The sequence below is a fragment of the Coccinella septempunctata genome, chromosome X, assembly GCF_907165205.1.
Source record: "Coccinella septempunctata chromosome X, icCocSept1.1, whole genome shotgun sequence".
Taxonomy (NCBI): Eukaryota; Metazoa; Arthropoda; class Insecta; order Coleoptera; family Coccinellidae; genus Coccinella; species Coccinella septempunctata.
In genome coordinates, this window is record NC_058198.1 from 5643193 (window position 1) to 5669756 (window position 26564).

General features: G+C 38.3%; 1 protein-coding gene across 4 annotated transcripts in view; it reads left to right on the forward strand.

Moving 5' to 3' along the window:
• LOC123321323 (beta-arrestin-1) overlaps positions 1 to 26447 on the forward strand; it is a 40513-nt gene extending 14066 nt beyond the window's left edge. For 3 of the 4 annotated variants that reach the window (XM_044908790.1, XM_044908791.1, XM_044908792.1), the window contains 9 exons: positions 12529 to 12559; positions 13308 to 13368; positions 19674 to 19867; positions 20594 to 20784; positions 21549 to 21830; positions 23684 to 23827; positions 24290 to 24376; positions 25282 to 25419; positions 25721 to 26447. In XM_044908790.1, coding sequence (XP_044764725.1) covers positions 12529 to 12559; positions 13308 to 13368; positions 19674 to 19867; positions 20594 to 20784; positions 21549 to 21830; positions 23684 to 23827; positions 24290 to 24376; positions 25282 to 25419; positions 25721 to 25811 — 1219 coding nt within the window. In that variant the 3' untranslated portion in view covers positions 25812 to 26447. Of the gene's footprint in view, positions 1 to 9544; positions 9656 to 12528; positions 12560 to 13307; positions 13369 to 19673; positions 19868 to 20593; positions 20785 to 21548; positions 21831 to 23683; positions 23828 to 24289; positions 24377 to 25281; positions 25420 to 25720 lie in introns of those variants that run through there. The other variant, XM_044908793.1, reaches the window with a different exon arrangement.
• The last annotated feature ends 117 nt before the right edge of the window (positions 26448 to 26564 follow it).

Sequence of the window (26564 nt, forward strand, 5' to 3'; positions counted from 1 at the left end):
TTCGATCTATTGTGCACCCCATTAGAGCTGTTTTCCCTGCTGTATCGTCTTCATCGAGTTCCAGAGTCCTAATGACTCCTCGCTCCTGCAAGTTACTTGTCGTAAACATTTCTTGCGTTGGCTGGAAATGACGAGGTACCAGGTGTGACCTAGAGTTTCATCCTCCTTCCCCCCTAAGTGAGGGGGTGTAGCATATTATATCGATAAGATCCAGATACTTCTTTATCTCGCAATGTTATAGTTCCAAAGGAACCTTCTGGAGTGTTCCAGTCTTGGAAGAGAATTACTCTGGAGAAGAAAAAAGCCGAAAGAGAATTACTCTGCACTGGAGGAATCTTCCGAAACTGGAACACTTCAAAGAGTTCCTGAGAACTTTTCCTCTGCAAGATATAGGAGGTATCTGGTCCTTAGACCCTTACTGGGTTCCTTCCTGTCGTCTCGGGAAGTACCTAATGGGAAAGGGTCTAGCAGATTCTGCTGGGAGGAGAGTGAAACTCCAGATCACTTGCTGACAGAATGTCTCCTCATTGCTAGGCAACGCAAATAAAGCTTTAGACGATAATCTTGAAGGACCTATAGAAGTTAACTGAAGTGTGGAGGTGTCTGGTCTTGCTGAGATCCAGATACTTCTTTTATCTCGCAGTGTTAAATTTTCCAAAGAACCTTCTGGAGCGATCCAGTCTTGGAAGATTTCTCCAGAGTAATTTTCTGGAGGAAAGAAAAACAGAAAGAGAGGTACTGGGGACTGGAGGAATCTTCCGAGACTGGAACACTTCAAAAAGTCCTTGAGAACATTTACACTGCAAGATATAGGAGGTATGTGGTCCATAGACCCTTACTGGGTTCCTTCCTGTCGTCTCGTGAAATACCTAATGATAATGGGTCTAGCAAATTCTGCTTGGAGGAGAGTGAAACTTCAGATCACCTGGTGACAGAATGTCTCCCCATTGCTAGGCAACGCAAATAAAGCTTTAGACGATAATCTTGAAGGACCTATAGAAGTTAACTGAAGTGTGGAGGTGTCTGGTCTTGCTGAGATCCAGATACTTCTTTTATCTCGCAGTGTTAAATTTTCCAAAGAACCTTTTGGAGTGATCCAGTTTTGGAAGATTTCTCCAGAGTAATTTTCTGGAGGAGAGAAAAACCGAAAGAGAGGTACTGGGGACTGGAGGAATCTTCCGAGACTGGAACACTTCAAAAAGTCCTTGAGAACATTTACACTGCAAGATATAGGAGGTATCTGGTCCTTAGACCCTTACTGGGTTCCTTCCTGTCGTCTCGGGAAGTACCTAATGGGAAAGGGTCTAGCAGATTCCTCTGGGAGGAGAGTGAAACTACAGATCACCTGCTGACAGAATGTCTCCTCATTGCTAGGCAACGCAAATAAAGCTTTAGACGATAATCTTGAAGGACCTATAGAAGTTAACTGAAGTGTGGAGGTGTCTGGTCTTGCTGAGATCCAGATACTTCTTTTATCTCGCAGTGTTAAATTTTCCAAAGAACCTTCTGGAGCGATCCAGTCTTGGAAGATTTCTCCAGAGTAATTTTCTGGAGGAAAGAAAAACAGAAAGAGAGGTACTGGGGACTGGAGGAATCTTCCGAGACTGGAACACTTCAAAAAGTCCTTGAGAACATTTACACTGCAAGATATAGGAGGTATGTGGTCCATAGACCCTTACTGGGTTCCTTCCTGTCGTCTCGTGAAATACCTAATGATAATGGGTCTAGCAAATTCTGCTTGGAGGAGAGTGAAACTTCAGATCACCTGGTGACAGAATGTCTCCCCATTGCTAGGCAACGCAAAAATAGCTTTGGACCATAATCTTGAAGGACCTATAGGAGTTAACCTTCTTGAAGCCATCCCAGACACTGGATGGGACAAAAACAGCTGTGATGGAGGGCACAATAGATCCTGAGGTCGCAGTGCAACGTAATCCTTATGAAGGTCAACTATTTTATCCGGAAAACGTCCACCTCTACCTACCATCCCTCGCACACCACATGCATGTTTTGTGAAAGGTTTTTTTTTTGCATCTCGACCGCATTTCCTCGAATTAGGTTCATCAGGCCGTCTCAACAATTCGTGTACGTATACGACATAGCCTCTAAAAGCCAATTATTAGTTGGTTATTCAATTGAGAAACGTGAAAGCATCTCCGCTGAAATGGATTTCTATGTTCGTCTACGTGGAAACTTTCATTACATTTCGGGCCCGTTGTCTTGGATATTTCCGCTATTGTTATCGCGATCGAGAAATGATGCTCCCGGATATAATTGGATTGAATTCGGGAAAAACAACCGTTTGCGAACTTGCCTGGAAAAAGTGTGTAACTGATCTCTAGCAATTAGCGATGAAGTTGATTAAGCCGAGTTTCTTTTCGCATGACGAGGGCAATGGTCCTGTTTGCGCCAATGAAATTCTCCCTGGAACAAAAAGCAAAGCTTCACAATATTTCCCAAGCTCATCCCCCTTTCCATCAGTATTATTTTTATCATATAGCAGGGGCAAAACAATTATGACACATCTTCGAATCCAAAGTTTTGAGATTCCGAAATACGAATAAGAATCAAGACATAATTTTTGGAAAAATATAAGGGATAGTTATGAAAAAAAAAAATTTTGTCGCTTCAGAACCACGTGTCATATTTGCCCTTTTCAATCGCGAAAAAATCCCTGGAATCGCGTTGCAAGGAAACGAATTATCTAAAGTCCTTGTGGGCGAAAGCGTGGGTAAATGTTGAACAGATTGATTCCGCTGTTTAGAATCAACATTGAAGTGCGGCGAAAATCGGCATTGCCAAACGAGAAGTCCCGGTATTTTGGGCTTTTCATCCCGCCGAAGTTACAAATGCTTTACGTTGTGACTTTCCCAATATCGCCGCAATGAAAGGGAAATGGGGATTATATTCTCGAGCAGACGGGAACTTTTTGGTTCGTTACGGTTCTACAGAAACATATTTTATATGTAGGCTGTGTGGAATTTCGGAGATTGAGGGGTAGTTCGGTATGAGATACCGAGAAACGCGAGAAATTTGAATTTTTTTTTTCATTATTAAGGCCTTCGCCGCTAGCGTGATAGGTGGGCATGAATTTTGGTTCAATATAACCGGAATATTTCTAATAATGTAACGGAACTGATAGAAAATCATCCGCCCATCTGCTGTTCGCATTCCTTTGTTTTTCTTGTTTGCAAAAAAAAATATGAAAAATCTTTTCCATCCTGTTTCATTATTGCGAAAAAATTTACCTTTATTTTTGACCTAATTAAATAGTTTGAAAAAGCATCATTGTGAAATAATCAATAACAAGATCTGTCCCGAGATGAGCAATAATTTTTTAGTTTTCTTGGAATTATTTCCTTGTAGGTACAATTTTCACTTCTTTTTTCCTAATTTTTTTAGCTGCACGTCCATAATTCTCCGATTCAGACAGCTTGCTGAAAATGTTGTGGAATTTTTTAATATCCCTTAATAATAGATTTTTTTTGCTATTGTGTTTTTATGTGTATTTTTTTATGCACTTGTTTTCTTGACAAGACCGCCAAAATGAAAATTCCCGTTCATCATACGATCCGTTTGGGGGAAAGCGTCCGTGGTTGATCTGTCCGGAATGAGCTAGAAAATTACACCTCGCCAATGCCCCTCTCGCACGTCAAAGATGAAATGGAACAATCTCCCCTTGAATATTATGCCGCTTCCAGGTCTCCGCGTCCCATAATTCTCTGTTGAATTTGGAATTGAGTTATATCAGACCGAATGGGATGCGGTCACAAAATGGAACGACTAGTCATTAAGGCAACCTATTGCAAAATGATAGTGAAGTAATTGCGGTGAGAGTTGTAAAGCAGATTACAGCGGAACATTCGCCTAAATTCCTCGATTTCTGGACCAAGAGTTTTGTACGTTCGGAGACGTGAAAATTTCAGTTGAAGAAATGATAATGAACTAGACAACTGGATATGCTATAATTCAACAAAAGAGGTGAAAATAACACCTTATCCCGAAAGAATTCTCTCAGAAAATTTCGCTAAATGCAGTCATTTTCATTAAGTTGACCATTTATGAATACATTTCGACGAAGTTTCAGAAAAACCTAGACGAAGGAAAATTTATCATTTAAATATCAATTAACCTAAGATACACTCATTTTCTTGAGTAAAGGCTACTTTTTATAAGTGGACACAAGGCGTTGGACATCAACGCAAGAAAAATAACAACAATCGATACAGCCCACATATATGACGAAGTAATTTAATTAACCGAATCAATATAGTGGGACCACGACAAAGCAGAATATAATATAGGATCCTCATGTTATTACTCTGTAAAAATGCGCCAAACTTACTGTGGAATGTGTATGTTATGCTTCCATTATTGTAATGCTATGCAAGCTGACTTAACCTTGCATAAGAAAAATAAATTTCTGGGCACTAATATTGTACAAAAACGACTACGTAAATATTGACCATCACTTCTGAGCGGATAGATATATTGGAACAATACCAGCACCAACTCATTTTAATTCGAATTAATTTCAATCTTTCCATGTCCCAGAAACGACCATGTGTTTTTCTTTGGATATTTTTTGGTTTCAATTCAGTGTCAGTGAATTCTATCTCTCAAGGGAAGGAAAAACCTGAAAGATAATTACTCTGGAGGAATCTTCCAAGACTGCGAGATGTGAGAATTATCTGGATCTTAGCAAGGGTATGCTACATCTTACTGGATTCCTCACTGGCATTGTCGCCCCAGGAAGCACCTAATCAGAACTGACGATTGCAGATACTGTGGGGAGGAGGATGAGACTCCAAATCACCTGGTGACAGAGCATCATTGCAAGAGCAATGAGATTACCTCCTTTTGGACCATATCAGATCCCAGAACTGGATGGCAAGCTGCAGGAGACAGCTGAAACAACTCTGATAGGGTTTCTGCTTCTGCAGTTCATGACTTATTCTTGGCTTAGGAGTCCACTCACAAAGTAAAGACATTCACCCTTCATGAATCACCCTGAATATAGGGTGTTCAGGTTGAAGGGATCTGCCAAAAACTCCTCATGGTATATCCGAATGTTGGAACAGTAAAATTTCGACTCTGGATTTAGTTAACGTATGGCTGCTTTCGTTGAGCAAGAAAAAACCGTCTTCTAATGTCGTTCCTGTGGTTTATGGTCCCTTCTCGTGATTTTCCCTCCGTTCCAATATTGCGTTTGTGTCAGCCTGACGGATGTCGAATATCCGAAACAGCGATTCCGTGTCAATCTATCCCAGGAGAACATTTTCAATCTCAATTTATTCAACGCTGCCTTTCTACCGGGTTTTCATAGTCTAATTGATATCACATTGGAGATCAACCACTTCAGCGTTCAAATATCGATTGAGATTTTATTGAAACCTTCCAGGGACATCTCATCTTTGATCAACGGCCTGATTGGAAGGAAGTGCTGTAATTAAATTGAAACTTGATACTCGCACCAGGGGGGAAAACTTTCGATAGGAGAGAGATTGATACTTGAGTATAAGTTTCTGTTTAGATTATGGGAAAATAAGTTCATATCTATTTTATTGCTACTTGTGCTTCGCTGCTGTCTCTTCTCAAAACATCATAAGTTATCAGTATTGAAAATTACTTATTTCTGGCTCATTCAATTCCCAAATTTGAATGAATAAAGGACTAAAAGACTTCAGGAAGAACCAACATTTATGTCAATATTTTTGATAACGTTTTCACGAACTGAGCGTTATGGTTCTCGGTATTTTCGAAGAACCGGATAATAAATTTCTCCGGGTGCCTGAAATCGTTGGGCAAACCTTTGAAAAGGCGCATTCCATCTTGAGAAATATATTTCCTCATATTGCTTTTTTTTCGTATCTTGGAAACATTCCACTCGATGCATTTATCGGTTCTACAGAATCACGTTCCTCGGCCATAAGGAAATGTGGATATCAAGCGCCATGGTCAACAACATTTTCGAGATCGGAATGAACGTTCCAAAGATGATTTTTGAGTGGCGATGGCGTTCTGTTGGGAATGATGTAATTGGTAAACGATTCCTGATATAACCCAAGTATCACGGATTTTTCCCCATATCCTTCTTGGAATTCGAACGTTGAGGTTTAAATGGAACCTTGACTGACGATCCTTTCGTATCCACTGTGAAATGAATCGACATTGTTTTCATTGCAAACAGAGCCTTCCGAGATGAATTTTCAATGTGAATCCGTTCTCAAGTAGGCTATGGAAATATTAAAGTTGATATTTTATGATTGGGCGTAGTTCTGAGCTAGTTGATACCATTCTTTCATCCCATTTGAAAGATATTCTTTCCCCTAGTGGTTGGGTTGGTGAAAATTGGGGGATTTGAGGGTTTTTTGGTTTTTCAAGTTCTTTCGTAACAAATTCAGCCGACTATAGTCTATTGTTTTCGAGCAGTTCAAAATATCAGGCTCTGTCATCAATAACATTCTATTATTGAAATCCATCATGTGATTATCGTTTGTTGAACATGTTTATCTGCAATTTGATATCCATGTATTCTTTATGTTGTTTATGGTTATATTTTCCTACCTCTCCGGGCTTCTGACATATGGTGTATGACTTAAAACGCTGGAGAAATTTCTATACAAGCGGAAATCTTTATTTTATTTTTTGTGTTTCAGCTGTATGAGTAAATATTCAGAATGATTTAATTCATTGGTTTAGTTTATACCTTTGTAGTCCAACGTGTGAACTTATCGAGAATTTAGGACTATTTCCTCCTAATTTCATGACCAGAGCGCGTCAAAAATCGTTTTTTACGATATTCGCAATGTGTATCTTGTCGCTGAGAGAGAGGTCTTTGATTTCGTCTTTTCTTGCGAAGCAATGAATAAACAGGATACGTTAATGACGTCGAAATATCGCCGATGCATACAGATTTCAATGGCAAACCACTGCCACTGCCTGTTCCAGTGGCGTTGCTGCTTTGGACACAATGTAATCAGCGGAAGACTTATTTTTTTCCCCGATCAATATCGCTTTTATCGCAACGTCAAGTGCCTGCTAGCGGAACGTTCACTTCGACGAAGTGGTTTCGATGCGATTGACTAAAACGATGAGCGATTTTCTCAGGAATCATTCTCGCATCGTCGGAAACCGCGTCGGGGGCTCGATTCGGAGGCTGTTGATTAAACTACATAATTAGATTTCGTGAACGCTGCGAATTCCACACAAAAGGTTATTATTTCCAAACCCTTCGAAATATTCCTGCTTCCACCTATTCCCTTTTTTTTTTCAATTTGTCCTCATGAGAAATGGAAAACTCACATTGCTGCCCTGAACTGGAAATGACAGCTTGTTCGCTTCTCATTTTGGGCTGCTGGGAGCTGTTCGACAAAAAGGATTTTTGGTAAAAGAAAGTTATTAACAGAAAGCAAAGGTTTGTGCTATGTGAAGTTCTACTGCTGCTCGAAAATTCGACACCAGTGGCAACATTTCCTGAGTAGAACATCGACCGTTATAATGAGCAGCTTGTCAAATGGGATGGTCCAGGGTGGCCAATTCATTAAATATCAGCTAATGTGTTTCACGTTTACACTTAAGGTACTTTGCCACTGGAACTGCTCGTCAAAGAGCTACGTGCTACGATGCCAGTAGAAGGACCATTTCTAACTCTTTCGATGGCGATGTCCGCCCCTCAACTGACGCTCCTGATCCTCCATCATCAACTCAGAATTGCCCTTTTCGAAACAATTTTTGGAAAAGTTTCTCTTAGTGCGTGGAAATTATGAACTCAGCAGACTTTGCAGCGTTCATAATTGGTCTGTTCCTCACTTGATTACAATTCGTTGGGCCAACTTCGTTAGCTCACCAGTTGATAATGACCAGCCTGCTCCATTTCTGCAACTTTCCTGACCCTCCCACATCCATTCCCTTTCATAAATTTTGGATAAGCTACGATTTAAATACAACACTATCTCTATTGTTGGAAATTTCCTCGGTGGCTAATTTTGGATATGACGACATCTCAGAATAAACAATCAAACTCGATAACAATAATGAAGTAAAAAAAAATAGTGTCCCATTTTTATTATTCACGCAGTTTATTCCAATCTTTTCGTCGTTCGCTCGAAAAGCGAATATTCTGTTCTTTTCCAAGACGAGCATTACAGTATCCATTCATTATTTTTTCCCCGTTCGCAAACACTATCAGTTTCAGCACGACGAGATGCGCAACAAAAAACTGTTATTCAAAACTGAGGTATCAATCTTATAGAATTACATTTGTGTGTACCTTCTGTTGATGAAATCGAAACCGAAGTCCCCCAATCCTTCATCCTTTTCACATAGCCGTAATGATTCAGGAGCCGAGGATGGGAATGAGAATATCGACTGAATTTTTCCACTTTCTTGCTGTTACTTAATCCATGAATCAATTGGACGCCAAGGTAGGCGACAATTTAATGGCTTCAGATTAAATTGCTTTCTGAGGATGGAGTTCTTCTTCGAGTTTCTCATCGTTTTGCAGTGAAAACCTTAATTTCGATAATAAATCTGTTTGTTCGGTGTGTTCTCGAACGCAGAAAGACGGTATACCCTCTTGAAATCTTTCACCGTTGATTCTCGTGCGGAGGCATTTCAATGAATGTTTTGGGAATAAAGGAAGACTGATTTTTCTTGGTGGAAATTCGTGCTTCAGCTGAAATGGACAAAAGTTGGGATCTGTTTGCAAATTAAAGAATTATTTTACTCAACTGTAAATAGGGCAGTATATTGTTGTCAGGTGTGGAATCAAGTCCTCACAGGAAGAGCTAGAAGTACAGGACGTTCGAGAATAACGATCTCCTTTGAAAATCACCCCCAAGAAGGTAATGCACGACTACATGTAGCCAGAATTACGTTGGCTTGTTCTGAAGACGATCAAGCCGATTTGTCGCCTTGGCCTTCTAGATCCCCTGAACTTTCACACGTAGAACAAGTCTGGGGCATTATGAGGAGAAGATTACTCTGTTTATTCCATACTCCACAGGTTCTATAGCCACTTCGACATGAGGTACATGAGAAGTGGAAATCGATCACCTTATTTGGAGTTTCAACACATTTTCCCCTTTTTTCCTATGGGTGGATTTTTCTTAAATTTTGATCGATACAAAAAATTGTTGTAATACATTTATAACCAGTGATCTGTTTTCTGTGTCACTTGGTATAATTGTAATTCGATACCTGGAGGGGTGACTAATTTTCCGATGTTTTTCTCCCTGCTTTTGACTGATATGTGCCACAATTTTAAGGTGAAAAATTCGTTCATAACTCATGGATATTGTTTTTAAAATTCCTCAGAGATTTTATAACGTATGACAAAGCTGAATAATTGTATTTATAGATCATTTTCAGACTGCTGAATTCGAAATCGCGAAACTTGAAATAACAAACAGTGTATTTTCATTTTATCTTATTTTTCAGATCGTAAAGGTTCAGCTCATTATTTTGGTTCCCTTTTCACTATCTTCTTTCATACATTCTATACGGTATCCATTGTGTTAGTTGTTTACATTGTCTGCATTATTTGTCCCATTCACATCTTGAAACTTTAAATAAACATATAACTGCCTTCCTTCTCTTGGATCGTTGCAAATGTTGAGAGCATCCAAATTGAGATGTACGAGTGTGGATTGGAGTGAGTGTTTGTTTTTCAATATTGTTATTTTTCGTAAATGATACTAAACGTTTGAGTATATCGGCCATACTCTTGGATTCAGAAAAAATCACATCTGTAGTGGAGACGGAAAATAATATTGTTTATCTCTAGTTTTTTATCATTTCGCAATCAACAATTGACCGTTTCGTCTTGATTTACCTTCGGAGATATGTCAAATTTGCCATATTAATGTCGTTAATATCGTGATAAATGCTCGAACACGAATTATTTCCGTTATTAGAAAATAGAGGCCATTAACAGAAAATGAATCGGATAATAAACTATTGTGTTAAATATTTGCGTTTTTAATTATGAAATGACTACTTTCGTCAGTGTTGAAATTGCATGATTGTTCTGCAATTAAATGAGCTAATAAAATTTCGCCTAATTATAAACTTTACGTAATCCACAGCGACATGTGGATATAATACTTATATCCAATAGTTTTGCCTAATCTGATTCTTTAAAATTCAATTAGTAATATTTTTCAAAAGTCGTCATTTTCAGTATCACGTATTCTACGGTTAAAACATTTCGTGCCTTGATTCGAAAGATCCATAATATCAATGAGGATTTCCATTTTCTTCGTTATATATTTCTTTCAAAGATTTGATGAAAAAAGTTGGCGTAATCTTTCCCCACTCGGGTTTTGATAACTGCCAAGTGAAAGAAAATTCTCTTCGCGTGGATTTGTAGATGATGTCGTTTTTTCGTCTTCCGTTCGGCGTTAAACGAAGGAAAATATCAATTTATTTCCCTCGACATTTGAATAATCGAATAACCTTAAAAAAATTCCACGCCTCGCCTAAACCAATATCCCGTCGTAATCAACAAAACTTGCGGGACGGTTCAAAATGAAAATGCGATTGACTGAATTATTCGGAAATATTCGCATTTCTCTTACAAGTGAACTGGAGGATGCATATACACAGGGTGAGTCTGAATGGGACCCAAATTCTTCCATTTAATTTTACACTATTATTGATTGTTTGCTAGAGGAAATTTTCATTTTTTCAGTGGAAAATTCAAAAAGAATTCGTGCATTCTCTTCCCAAGAATTCGTGCATTCGCTTCCTATATGGACGTTTTTCTTACGTGAGCCAGTATTGCTGACGCAAGGGAAGTGTTTTCTTTCAATAAAAGTTTAATCTATCCAACATAACCAAATATCAAAAGAACAGATACATCAGATTGTGATAAAAACAAATTTTTCGTGTACCGTTTGAAAGGGAGTCCTAATCGTCGAGATCATTTCCGGCATAAAAATGAGCGGACAGATACAGTACATTCGGACTGGCTGAAAAAATGTCACGACTGCGACAGGGTTGGAGTTAATTGCCTATTTAGAGACGGGGTTGCTGTCACACATCACTCGCTCTCACCCCCATCAGAGCCCATTTGAAAAATTCATGAAATATTACGCAACCGGCAAGCTCTCCTTTTTTGCCCCCTTCTCGCTGTCCCATCTCGATTCTGTCCCTGTTCACGACACGTCCGATTGAATGAACATCGTCTCGCATCAAATGAAAATTTCGAATTTATGCTGTATTCCGCGCTACGTGAAAGAAGGGGTTAATTGAAACGAATGCTATGCCACAAAGGCGATCAAATTAACAGGGTTGGTCAGTCGGTGCGTTGTTTTTTTTTTTTGGGTTGTTATGAGATCGAAAACATACCACCGAGTGGTAATGAAGGTGGTGGACAATGAATACGCGGGTTCGATGTTATTCGATTGAACGTCCGTTGGTAATGTGCAACGATAAGCGGGGTTAATCTTAACGGATGTGGGGTGGTATAATTTTTTGTTTTATGTCACTTACTTTCGTTGAATATCTCCTTAATGGAACTATTCAAAGCAATCATATTTGGCATATATCTTACTTTGGTTCATCATTATTCTCGACATTCTTCGAAATTCCGGAATGATATCACGAAACTTTAGAGAAATCAACCAATTAGCATCAGAACAATTTTTCAAATTAGAAAATTGATATAAGAACTCGAAATTTGTATTTCCTGACCCTTCTTTCTGAAATAGTTAGTTCGATTACGAAATATAAGTCATATTCAGGCTCTTCACATAAATTCATATAAAAGTTACATTCTGTTGAAGAAAGATTTGAGGGTTGAGAAATTTGAGCAATTAGAGAATTTTGGTTATGAGTTACGACATCATTTGACAGCAGCCCTCTTGTCATAAATTGATGTGACCACATTTTAAACCAGCCTACAGTTATTTCAACCCCAACTTCCAAAGTTGGTGATCTGTAGACAACAGGGCTTACAACAAAACTTTTTTCCTTCATTGTAAAATAACCCCTAAGAGGCAGGAAGTCGGATAATCCCACGTATGGAATGGAGAATTATTTCAGAAATATTACACAGTTTCGAATGTTCCACTAAACTTTCCATCCCTGTATACTCCTTTAATTATCCAGCAACAGTTAGTTTGGGAGGCCAGCCACAAGTTGGTACATTCATTATGTCAGTAGGCAACTTGTGTTGAGAATATTCTCCGCATTTCATTCTACATATCATAATCAATACCCAAATTTGTACATGATCGAAATCGATGTCTAGGCATTAATTGTTCAAGTTCTACCACCGTATGGGGGTTGTTAGGGCGATACCCGTAAACCACCACCGATAGCACATTAGTTCCCCAGCTATGAAAGCTGCGACATCAACTGTGTCACGATTATCTACGTGATCATCGTGTCCGATGGGCACCAAACCTAAAACTTCGATTCGTAGAAAGAAGTAGGTGTGAATTGATGCCAGTTGTTGCCAGATACTTTTTCTAAACGGTATTTCTTCAAAGGTGACTGAATTCTCTTTTTTTTTTGTTGCAGAGTATTCAAGAAGAGTTCTCCGAACGGAAAGGTAAGTTAACCCAAATATTCCCATCATTTTCAGTCAATTTTTGTGAATTTCTCCCTGAAGGTGGGTGGGTTTGAAACGAACATATAATTTTTGCAATCGAATCATTGCAATTGGCTGACCACTTTCAATGTGAACTAATTGCTGGTTAGTTACCGCCATTGGGAGGTGTTGGCGTGAAACATGATCGAACTGAAACGTTCCAAATGAAACGTGTCTAATTGTTCTAAGCGTTCAAGTGCAGCTCTGTCAGTACGATGAACGTATGTATGTATCTATGTCATTTCGAGATAATTATTGCCATTCGATTGGCCCCATAGAGTTTTATTTATCTGGGGAAATTATGGAACATGCTGCCCGTCTATTCTCATTTTTTGTTATACAGGGTGGCCAGACGAAAATGGGCGTCGACGTTCCAGAAGATCACCAGGATTGAATTTTTTTTTAATTCTTGCTATACGACAAAATTTTGTCGTCCAGGTTCATTATAGCTTCTAAATTGAAGGGTAAATGAAAAAAAAACTATTAATGAACTGATTTTTCATATTTATTTTCATATTATCTCATCGTTTTCGAGATTTCGAATGTTATGAATAACAGGGTACATTTGAGGATTGTCGATTATTTATTGATAATAAACTTCTTCTCAGTCTCTATATCTTTGGGTAAATTTCGCAGGGTCTTCCTTGAGATATTGATATGAACGACACAATCTTATATTTATGTATTTATTTTCCTTTTTTTTTTTCAGATAACAGTATATTTAGGAAAAAGAGATTTTGTTGATCACATATCGCATGTTGATCCTATCGGTAAGTAACCCTCATTCTTTATATGCTCTTGTTTTATTAAATTATTGTATTGTCTCTGGTAATTGCCAATTAAAATATTCCCATCATAATACATCGATAATTTTCGGGATATTGGTATCCAAACTTCATCAAACGGCTTTGATCCATAGTTTGAAGGATATTTTGGGGGGAGCATGCATTTTTCTCGAAATAAATTCTGAATAAGAGTCCTGATGATGAAGTCTGATCCAGGCCCCGAAACGTTATTTCAAATCATTCATTAGGCAACGTTGTTTCAAAAAATGGTACTTGACATAATATAATATCAACGTATTTTGAAAACGATAATTTTTTCGATTCCTTGTGTTTCAAAAATTGGGAGAGAAGCCCATAAAAAGTTTCAAGAGTAAAAATTTTATGTAGGCAGATGACAATTTATGGTGAATGCATGAATGAGACATATACAGTGTAGGGTAGTAATTTTTTTCTCAAGAACCATTCTTGATTTGCTCTTGTAAGTTCGTTGAAAGAGTCGAACTTCCATCATTTCTCCGACTGGAATGGATCGAATTTTTGTTTAGCAAGCCGAGGATGTATTTATGCAGTTCGTGCCTCAAGTTTGCCTCTTTGAATACAAATATCGGATCGGTTAATCAAAGGATTACAAATTGATTATTTGTCCATAGCTAACGGAGTCCATGGTGACAGTGGACGGTGTTATCGTAATATTAAATATTTGTTTCCACTTTTTCACAATATGTGTCGAAGAATGTGTTTTTTTTTATGAAGGTTTCCGCCTGCTCGATTCCAAAATATTTATATTGGAAACAAAGAATCAAATTGGAGCAAATTTCCATTATTTCCGTATTCTCTGTTTCTGAATTTCATTTTCCATTATATTCGAGATAATATAGAAAGTTTTATAACGTGAGCGTCAAAAGCGACAAGGGTGACCATGTGATGAATCCGCAAGTCAACTTGTCTGTTGTTCACCGACAAATTAAATATATAGATATGAATAGAGCGAGGTGAAATTCAAATTCCATTGATTAAAAAGTAATTAAACTGAGGGTAACTTGTTTTATGAAACGTACTCGAAAAGTTATCAGGCTGAAATATTCATCAGACACGGCGATAAAAATGAAATTTTATACGCATTTTTGGAAATGGATATTCGTCGATACAGGAGCAGGTCGCTGTTTTTGTCGAAATCTCAGAAAATATCCGCCAGACAGTGCTCAAATTTTTCACGAACCTTGCCCATTCTTACTTTTGAAAATAATTTTTTTGGGGAACCAAGTGGTGATTCACTAGGTCAGTACCTGTATGGGAGACCGCTCTGTTTATTATTTCGAACAATCGCGCATAAATTCTTGTCTAAAAGGCAAAAATGAGGAAAGAAAGCCTTCTGAATGAACAACGCATCAACCGATTTTGATACCTTGCTGATTTATTTTGAACCAAGTGAACTCCAGCGAATATTGCCAGCTTCAAGTTCTTGTCAGTTTGCTAGGGGTAAAAATAGGCGAATAAAACGAACCTCCAATTTTCCACGTCGGATGGAAAGCTTCAATAATTCATCTGGCCGTCTCATTAGAACGCCACTCTCTGAAATATTAGGTACGTGTGTTCCAGGTGTATCGATTACATGATTGCTTACTAACATGTTAAACAACGTTAATTAAATAATTCAGTGATTATATAAAGCTTTGTTTTCTCATGTCTATGCCGATGTTTGGGAATTTCGGTTTAATATTTGTCGTTGCGAGAGGCCGCTCTGCAAATATTCATCTAGGTTTCGTTCAACATTGACCTCGATTAAACGTTAATCCATCGCGAATTACCCGCAATGGGGCGCCAGGATTCGCTTTCCTTTTCTCTTCGTTTCGACCACAATGCGGAAAATGCCTTTTATTTTTTATTGAAATGGAAAGAATTCCATATTATCATCTACAATGATTCAACAGTCACATTTTATTCGGCTTATATTTTCCACAAGAAAGCCGCGCACACTCGTGTGTGTTTGTCTGATGCGCGCATGTGTGTAGCGCTTGCGGGCGTGTTTGTGTTTGGTATGTTGGTGTGTACATACAGAGTTATTAAAAGGTGTGTAACAGGCGAATACCTCCAGAATTAAGGAGTTAAAATTACTGAAATTTCACCAATGGAAATCGTGGGCTATGACTTACACTTTGAAGTAAATACATCTTTGCTAAACTTCCGGTCTGATCGAAAATAGCCAGTATTCCAAAATTTCACTTTAAACTCTTTAAAATTCTTGGTGTATGGGCCATTGATGAAGATGTTTGTTGATAAAAAATAGGTTTATCTTTGTAATTGTTATATGTATAAGCTACTTCGAAACTTATTATTATTTGAAGGGGGAAATAATTCCAATATCGTGATGACCTTTTGCATGGCGGAAAGCATAAACAGAATTTCACGATGCTCATTTGGAAATCCGTACTAGATTTCACGAGGGCAAAATTGATACCCAAAGTTCAAACAAGTTGATGCTTACCTTCTGCTCTACGGGCGATCCTTGTTTACAGAATCCTTCCGCGCCTCGGGAAATTTTAGGAATTCTGTGTGTACCGGAAGAAAACCGCAAGCGGCCGCAGAATCTACACCACAATTTTCAGGTCATTATTGGGAAAATCGATGGGACGGAAAATCAGTGAACAATCGAACTCGGCTTACAACACGCAATTTATAATAATGAACGTTCAGGAGTCGAACCGGCTATAATCTGTACGTTCCAAACATTCCGGGAGATGCAAATTAGGGGATGAAAGTTTCTGAGATTCATTTCTCGGTATTTGCCGTCGGGGAAATTGGTCGTCGATCTTTTTTTTCTTGTCGGCAATTTTCACATCGACATTTCACGGTACGGTGGGCGTTCGATTTGAAAAACGAGCTTGTTGTTTGAAGTCGAAATTCTAAACGGAATAGGAGCTGAAATCTTACGCCGTCCTGTACAGAGCTAGGACAGGTTGATTTTTCATTCCAGGGGGACAACTTCTAAGATCAGATTTAAAACTGTATCGCTTCAAACCTCAGTGTTACAACCCCAACCCTATATTTCGAATGGGAAATGGTTAGAGGAATCCAGGAATTCCATTTCCGCTTCTAGTTTTGCCTAAAAAACAATGTTATTTTCATTTCGTACTCCTAAGGAATGAGTTCTTGTTTAGGACGTTGTATACATATGTGTTGTTCTCATCTGATGTAGTTTCACCAGCCAGGAACTGTCGGTTATCGAACTGGTCTTCGAATGTGGTTTTTGGGAAACTCTTTTGAACGAACAAAAAGGCCCTTTGGGAATGACGGATTATTTCAACCTCGTAGTGTTGAGGCTTTAGCGACCGTCCTTCACGGTTCACCAGGGAACATCGATTCTTTTCCTCTCGATTTCTGAATAACATCTGGTATATTTCCTACGAACGCGAAGGAGCGAAAGGTCGCCCGTTGTGACAAAAAGTATTTCCCTATTTCCTCCTACAGGGGAGGAAGTTCATTTTCCGGTTGTCCGTCAGTTGATTAGCATAACAAAATAAGTTTTTCTTCTTGCTTTGTAAATAAGGCTGGAGGTGATATTGCGAAATGTAACGCGAACTTCTCGAACTGAGGACGGGGGGGAGCACCACAAACAATGGTATGAAATTGAATTAACTGATTTGCAGTTGATAGAAACGACTGTTTCCGTTGTACTCCATAAGTAATTTCCTCGAGTCTGTCGTTCACCAAAAGGGCTTTATTATGCATGGAAATATCAATTTCCGTCTCTCCCTGGGCCGTCTATAACGGATAGGTAACAAAGCGAACTATTTCATGATTCGTTATTTATTGTTTTTGCGAACGTCGCCGACTAACTAGGCATGAACTTGTTTTGTACCTTCCCCGTGCAGAACGGTTTCAAAGCATTCTTCACTTTGTTTTTCGCTTCATTATTATCGTGGAAGGGAAACTTCGAGATTGTGTACTTCTCCTCTAAAGCTGGGTACAGACATGCAACACAACGTATCGTAACATCGTCCTGTTACACGTCTGTACCCAGCTTAACCTACATCATAATATAAATAATTTCTCCTGGAAATGTATTTAGAATCATTGAAAATACTGTACGAACATTTAGAAACTAGCTAGCTAGGTGGTCCTACTTTCCGCACCGATTTGCGTAAGAAAAATGAAATAAAATAATTACCGAAGCCAAGAACTTGGCATGCTCCTCAAATGGAATTCTTTTTGGAACCCAAGATGTGAAACTCAGGTTACATATTTGATGGTTTTTCAAAATATAAATTTCTATGACTAATTCTTTAGTAGTTTCTAACGATTGAGTTCGATACATCTCTGTAGCCAGGTTTCCTATTGCAAAAGGTGTATTTCAAAGGCTTTCTACACCTTTCCTTGTAGTCTAACAAAGGGGACATATGGTATTGATGTATTCACGACGAAGCATTCCTAAGGAATATCCGGAATATCAGATACCCCGAAAAGATAACTCTCTTGATGCTCAAGTCAGTTACACACTTGGACGTTATGTGAGGCTTTCTGTAATTCTATCCTCGAGAATTTTCTTGACTGGATTTCAGCACATCGAATAACGAAAGAAGTAAATCATCCTCGTTGTTTTATTCTCAATAACAGATTTATCTTAAATTTCAAGTAACTTGAAAACGAATTTTTGATTGACGAATCAAGAGTACCCTCATTCAAGAATGACTTCAATGAATATTATTTCAAAATTACACCTGGTAGAACCGAAGCAAAGAATCATCAAAGAAGCAACGAAATCCCTTCTTCACTCATTTTGGCAATCTATCGCAATTACGCCACTCACCAGTCCCACCGTAGACATTACAACAGCTCACTAATGTTTTGAGGGACACTTGGCAAAACATTCCATTGATACCAATGCTCCACTCGATATTAAAACCTTCATTTCGAGGTGTTCATAACAGAAGAGGTAGAATCTTTATTTTATTCATTTCTCTACTACGTTGTCGCTCTACAGCAGTCTTGCTTACTGTTGCCATTTCAGTCAGGTTAACCACGACTTAATGCAACAATAGGTACATATACAGAATAGTTTTTTTAATCTCCATTATATATTTTACTTGTACGAAAATTATCCACTTGGTTGACATTTCCGATCCGCCTTGTATGACACTTTTTGCCGCATGAGCTTAGCCCGAGTAGTTTTCAAGTGATGGTTCATTATTAGCCTTCTCTCTATCAAAGTCATAAGCCTAGATGCGGGAACTGAAGTTGAAGTGGAACGCTATTATGTCAAACTTGCTACTTTTTTTGCAGGGATTCAAAGTTAAAACGATATCCATTTTGCCCTTAATGCAGTCGACGACAGTATTGAGGCTCAGCCAAACGTCAAAAAGACCCCACTTTTCCGCCCGTTCCGACACGGTCACGAATTCGAATAAATGAAAATTTTTCGAAAGAGTTATCCGGTCTAAATGGCCGAATTAGGTTGGAGCTCGTGTCCGGTCATTTGAATTCTGAAACTGAATACGAATATAGAGAGAGTGGGGTACTTTATCTGAAATTGCCTCCGCCGTAATTTTGATTTGATAAAAGGCAAAGAATTTTAAATTATGTCGCCGTCGAGTTTGTCATTTCGAATTTATGGAAAGCTTTGTGGAGTTCCTATTTCAGCGGGATTGAAGTACGCTATTCTTTTAAAAGGATTATGTCGCACCGCGTCAGGGCCGTACCTGCCCACCGGATAATATTACGTTTTTGATTTCTAATATCTTTTCGTAGTTTCTATATAAACTCGACAAAAGAGTCTGATAATCGTGTTCGTTCAAAGCAACGTCTAACAATCGATGTCGATAAGAAATTATCTAGAATACTGAAAATTCTCGAACATGTTCGAATTGAAAAAAATCAGGTCATCTTAATTTATCAGCGAACTCTTGAAAATCGAGTTGAGAGATGCGAAACGAAGTTTCCTCTCTTTTTATACTTTCCGAAGTTTTTGTATACGACAAACTTGAGGGTCCCAATCCTACCTTTTTTTTTTCGAACTCTAATTAACTCGCTTCCTTCCAGTCTAATTATCATTATGGATTTCGCGTAGATTGATCTTCGATCCAATATATTCCGCTTAAGTATTCAATTATCCTAAACAATCTATTCTAATCCGAGTTTAATATCTGAATATGGGGAGGTTCTGTGCTCAAGCATATCGCGCAAATATTGTCGGGGATAAATTGGCTTTTATCATATATTAGCACGAGTTTGTGATGTTGGAGTTGATGAGCTTGTCCTGTTCATTACTTTACCTCAATCTTTTTTTTTTTCAGATGGGGTAGTGCTGATAGATCCGGACTATGTTAAAGATAGGAAAGTTTTTGGTCATGTTCTTGCTGCATTTAGATATGGCAGGGAGGATCTGGACGTTCTTGGTTTAACATTTAGGAAGGATCTGTACTTAGCCGCTGAACAAATATACCCGCCGAAAAATTCTACCACTAAAAGAACTCCTACAAGATTGCAGGTAACGTTGGATGTAATGAGAGAAAAAATATGGATTTTCAGCTATTCCAATAACGTCTTTCGATATGACATAAATCATGTGACATACTCAACTATGAATTTGAGGGCAAATATCTAAAGAAAAGTGTGAATCTAAATTAGGGAAGGGAAAAAAATAATGACAATATCAACATCTTGAATATGATAGAATATGTTTGGGGTGATTCATGTTATGTTCCATTATTGCGGCAGTCAAAATTAGTGCTCTACGATTGCTTCACAATCTCAAGATCCCAGGGGGCGCCAAGGCCGCCCCCATGAGCGTCCATGTTTCCACCCTAGGCAATGGTAAACTACGCGGAGGTTTGGGGTGGCCCTTGCCAAGTGACTCATCAAAAAGGAATATCCAATCCCGACTGGATTACGTATATCATAAGCGCTAAAGGTTGCCATACACGTTATTGTGTTGGAAAAACGAATCATTCATTGTGTCATAGTTTAAATATGTCCTTTTCAATGCTGTGAGTTTCCATTCGGCATCACCTTCAGCGACAGTGTTAAAATGTAATGGTCGTTGAGACAAAATCTACTTCGATTATTACGGCAGAAATGTTTGCAATTTATGCTATACTCGATGTCAGCTTACCCAAGGATGTATTCCTTCACTATACCGACTACTGACATCGAGCAGTATATTGCTTTTCTTTCGATTTCATGTCTCAATCTGTCAATTCGCGTTCTTCCGCAGGAGCGACTAATCAAAAAGCTGGGTCCTAATGCCTTTCCGTTCTACTTCGAATTGCCTCCACATTGTCCTGCGTCGGTCACACTGCAGCCAGCCCCAGGTGATACCGGCAAACCATGCGGTGTGGACTACGAATTGAAAGCTTTCGTTGGCGAAAACCAGGAGGATAAACCCCATAAGAGGAATTCTGTTAGGTGAGATGACACAAACATCGGTATGTTTTGCTTGATGTGGCATCGGAATCTGTCAATATTAAATACTGAGGTTACATCACATCACTCGTTATTGGTGTATCCGGCTTGTTTAATATGTCGTTATAAAGTTTGTTGGCGTTACACCTCGCACTTCCGAACAACAAAGGAGGATTTAATCCATCATTATTTATTGTCAATATGTGCGTTGTTAACAAATCTAGACAACGGACTACAAATAACAGTGGAGACTTCTTTGGCTTATATAATCAGCGACCTTAGACCTGTACACCCAGAGCGTATGATTTCTCTGCCTTTGTTTTTTCTTTAACGAAACGACAGAATTCGATGCATGATATAGCAACAATAAGTTTTATCTTTGATTATTTTTCAAACCGTGTGACTTTTGAAAAGCCAAAATTTAGGAACCTTCATTGAATTACTATGATCTGTTAGAAACAGAATGGCTCTGTTTGAACAGTTAAACGTGTCCAACATATTCGTTAACTTATTGGTGGAATCAGAAAATTAACAATATTTATGATAAGAAGTGACTATCACGTGAATTAATTGTGTGGAAACTTTTTTATTCTCTGCTACGTTTCGGCGTGCATTCGTCAGCCGCTTCGGGAATTTTCTTGCTTTTTAAACCGAAGATGTTTTTTGAGTCACACACTTAATTCGCTAAGCTTTCTGTGTGCAAGTTCATTAAAATCCCCAAGATTAACTGAAGCCTTTTGTGACCGGGGAAACTCGATAATTTACAGGTTAGCAATACGTAAAATAATGTATGCGCCGAGCAAGCAAGGGGAACAGCCGTCCGTGGAAGTTAGCAAGGAATTTATGATGAGCCCTAATAAGCTTCATTTAGAGGCTTCCCTGGACAAGGAACTTTATCATCACGGTGAAAACATCGCAGTCAACGTTCACATAGCGAACAATTCGAACAGGTCCGTCAAGAAGATCAAGGTTTCCGTCAGACAATTCGCCGACATATGCTTATTCTCAACAGCGCAATACAAATGTACTGTGGCCGAAATAGAGAGCGAGTAAGTGCATTTCATAGTTTAATTTGATTTTACACCTTCCGTTTCATCTATAGAAACAGAGGCGTCCATTGAAACCATTCGAAACAAAATGTAATTAAAAAAAAACGAGGTCGTAGTAGGCCATGAGGACTATAGTTTAATACGTCTGTAGAAACTCTTTACAGAAACAGGTAAAGACGTTCGTAAGCTATATTTGAGGTAGTCGCGACAGCTAACACATGAAGAATTTATTTAACAGTGTTTTAAATCATCATCATGAATCATGAACTGATGCTTCGTGATTATGTTACTATCTGCCATCGACAAGAAAATGAGTTATGCTTTCCCAGAAAGTAGATAGAAGGGATCGTCAAGAATAAGATCGGATAAAAATTGTGGAAGTTAACATTTTTCTGTTTCGTTTAGTAAATGCACCGTTTTTACATGTAGCTGTCTCTCTGAGTCGATACTTCAATGTTCTTGAATTATTAAAATGAAATACTGGCCAATGTGCCTCAAGTAACAACAGAATCCTGAACCAATTTATTCAGTATGCGATGGAGTTTTATTGTCTGCCGCAATATTTCATACAGACTTCTGGAAAGTTTTTTCTTCGGAGACACTAACGTTGAATCATGCCACCACCTTTGCGAACTTAAAAACGGAGAGTAGGGAGTCAGAATCCTCCAAACGACATAACATTTTTCCGGAAATGAGGCATCGTGAAATAAATCACCGAATTATAGGTGTTGAAGAATACCGAACTACAGTAAACTAATTATCTGGAAATGTGGTTCAGTATTTTTTAATTTTTTCAAGTGAGATTATGACTATGTTTTTGAACCGTAGCGTAGCCATGTCGAAGGTAATCGCATTGTCTTAAGCAAACTATTCTCTGCATGTTTCATTGATTTTTTTTCGTTACTTGATTATTGTGTTGAATAATTCCAGTCTTTCAAGCTATCCTTCATCATTCAGCATCTTTTTCAGTTACAGTTTATAAGGAAAACTAACTAGTAGAACAAGATAAATTTTGGGTTGCTTATGAAGTTGGTAGTTTCACTGCGTGAATCATTGAATCGATATAAAGAGTGGAATTTTATAGGGTAGGTTTTCCAATACCTCAAGGCTACACAATGAACAGAGTTTTTAATATATTACCGACCATGGCCAATAATAAGGATAAAAAGGGTTTGGCCGTAGACGGTCGACTGAAAGACGAAGATACGAATTTGGCATCTTCCACAGTGTGAGTCTATAATGGAGGGATGACTGCCATCTTAAAAAGTGTTTTACCTATGCACAAAAATTTACAACTTGTTTTAGCTGTTAGCAGCTGCATCATCAGGAGCTTCTGCTCCGAGTGTTTCGATGGGCCATCCGAAACTTAAGAGCCGAATTTTTATGGAGTTTTTAATGTTCGTCGATGTGTTAGGGCCATAGCACAAGTCTTATTTTCACGATGCTGTAAGTGCGTTTGACGTTGGCACGATTGTTTGAAAATTTGTTTCATGCTTCTATAATACACAACCATTTTTTATTCGCAATCTTCATCAGCAGTCATTATTGAAAAACATGATAATAGTACAGGTATATCATATCGTGAAGTATCAACATATCGATTACTGTCGTAACGGGTACAACATCGACGAATAATGTTGTGCTATGACCCTCCCCCACAGAAATATCTCGACGCAGATGGCTTCTTTTGGACAAGTTGAAAATTTCGCTTACCATACCTCAAAAGTAAACATTTTGCATGCGAAATCGAGTTTTTGACGTAAATGTCAATTCGAAGGGGGCGGATGTCAAACATCCATCCCCTCTCTGTTTTTTGATCATGTATTGAAGTGTGTTATTCCCGTTTTGAGTAGAGCGGGGTGTCCCATTGGTCCGGGTTTCACTCTGAGCAAGGTGTTCACCCTCACCCCCCTCCTGGCCAATAATAAGGATAAGTGGGGTCTTGCCTTGGACGGACAGTTAAAGCACGAGGATACAAATTTAGCATCGAGTACTTTGTAAGTTTAACAATGAATATGCATATATAGATGGGGAGCTTCAATGTTTTCAGTCTCACTGTAAGGACAAGGAGCCGAGCACTACATTGAACTCGATGGAAAAAAATCGAAAACTCGACTCCACACTATTTCCCTAATTAAATGTTCCAACAGGGAGGCTCTTGGTAAATAGTATCTTCGGCTCGTTTCGGAAATGGAAAGAGTTCAATGAATTGTTACGTCATGTCCTTCGTTACAAAAACGAAACTAAACCAATTAAATGTTTTGCAACTGCCATATTCATTTAATCTATCTAACACTGATTTTTCTTTGGCGAAAATGAAAAGTCAACTAACAGTAAATGCATTGATTAAACTTATCCTTATTTCATTGCCACCTGCATGTTTTTTCAGCATGATATGTTGTCACTTTCGGGATTGATCCTATTACGGTCGCTGTCGCTCAATTTTGTTCTGTTTATAGAGTCGCAGATCCAGCCCAACGAGAAAATTTAGGAATTATAGTACAGTATAAGGTCAAAGTCAAACTCTGTTTGGGAGCCCTTGGGGGGTAAGTGATTATCTGATGTATTATTCATTTTTTCATACTTTCGGAATATTCATAATCGATAATCCTATCTGTACAGGTCTTGATGTGTTGAATATTATGATTATCTGGGAATTCAGCCACAAGATTTTTAATTTTTAATAATCATATTTTTTTTTCGAAGTGGTCCAGTTTTTGTCTTGAACAACTAATTTTTCAGCGTAGGGCGTGTTTGAATTTACCGCTGGGAAAAGTTACGTATACGGGACCATCTGAACGTGAAACCATTTCATATAAAACCAACCTATAGACTGGATGCACAATTTGCGGCTTCCTTTTATCGACCATAAAGATGGTCATTACTATTTCATCACTTTTAGGGATGTACTCGTTCTAGGAATTGCTGACCACAGTTAGCAGAGTTCAATCTAAAGGACTTTCACACCTCGGCGTCCTGCTATCTGACTTATTGCAGACGTCACATGGTCTAAAAAGTCGATTTGTTATGTGACGCTCTGCAATACGGTGTCCTAGTTCGTTGAACACAAATTTATCTACTCTGATGCAAGATCTGCAAGACTTGATAGGGAAAATTTCACAAGCTGGATATTTTACTGATAAAAATAAAAAAACGTTTATATACATCAGAGGAAATTGAACAAGCAACATTCATCCAAATTGAAGGGAACTCCCCTAAAAGATACAATAAAGAACGCCAAAAATTTTCATGAAAAGGGACGTCAACGAGTTATTGGATGAACCTAGAATTGATATTGAAATCGCAGTGTCAGCGTTGCCCTTCTGGCTACGAAAATCTCCCTAAGGAATTACGCTGATCTCGGAGTTTCCAGGATCGGGATAATTGGAGCTTCTTTCGCGATAATTATTTTTTTCCCAATCATAATCTTAATTCTAGTCCTTTCTTTCAGCGATCTGGTAGCTGAGCTACCTTTCATTTTGATGCATCCTAAACCTGAGGAAGAACCACCAGAATCTCCCTCTTGCCGTAGCAGTACTGAAATGAATACTGATGTTCCTGTCGATACAAATCTAATTCAACTTGATCCGTAAGTTGTGAATAAAAAGCATAATTTCCTACAAAATTTAATATTTCTTGTTGTTCAGGAGGTAATTTTTCGTGTCCCTTTTTGACTTGAAGTAGGAAAATTGTCTATTTCTTTTCTCAATTGTTGCTGAGAGTATCAAGTGCAGATCGGAACTTTAATGCAAGATATGTACCTAATATTGTTCTCCACTTTGTATCCTCCAGTAGCTGTCACTCGAGAATTCTGTATTTTCTACTAATTGTTTCAAACAATACCGATGATTTCAAGTGGATGTTTTTTCTTGATCTTTATATTTTTCCAGCGATGAAAACACGCTCCAGGATCACGATGATGACATAATATTTGAGGATTTCGCTAGGCTTCGACTCAAAGGTGGAGAAACTGACGCTTGAAAAAAAAAACACATGGTGCCGGCTATTTTGGCCCCGTCCATTTGTAACCTAAAGTTGTACCGACATTAATTGTGTAGTTAAGATTAGGTGTAACCCATGATCCCGTTGTGTGCCCTAGTCAATGGCTGTGCTGCCAGTTAATTAACGGATTGCACATGAATTATTATATGTTTAGAGCAACCCTTCATACCCTCATCCTCCCATCCTCCCTGTCATCTAAACTGGCCCCCCTTTCCCTCGCTGCATCTGTCTCTGCACCTAATACATACCCACTTGGTGTAAATACGTGTTTCAGTTCATATATTTGTACTTTACCGATTTCGTAATTTGGTAAGTTCCGGTGGAGGTGTCAAATTTGTTTTTTTTTGTAAAGGCCTCCACAATCTGAACATTTTAGCAATTTTAATCAAATAAAATATTCCGAAATTTCATATGAGGTTAGTTGTGTATACCTGTAACATGTTTTTCTTTTGTGGCATTGTCGACTATTTTAACAAACTACTAACCGTTAAGTGTTATATGTAAATTTACGGTGTTCTTCATCATCTCTCCTACAGATTGAATTTTAAGGATAAAAATTCTTATGAGTAACACTTTCGATTTTATATTTTATAAATAAAATGTTTCAACAAAATATATTATAGTAACTATTTTAGTACAAATAATATGTACATTTTATATACATATACCGTCTGCCAATAATTTAGCACAAAAGAATAAATTCATAAGAGGTTAGCAGGTATACGGGAATCC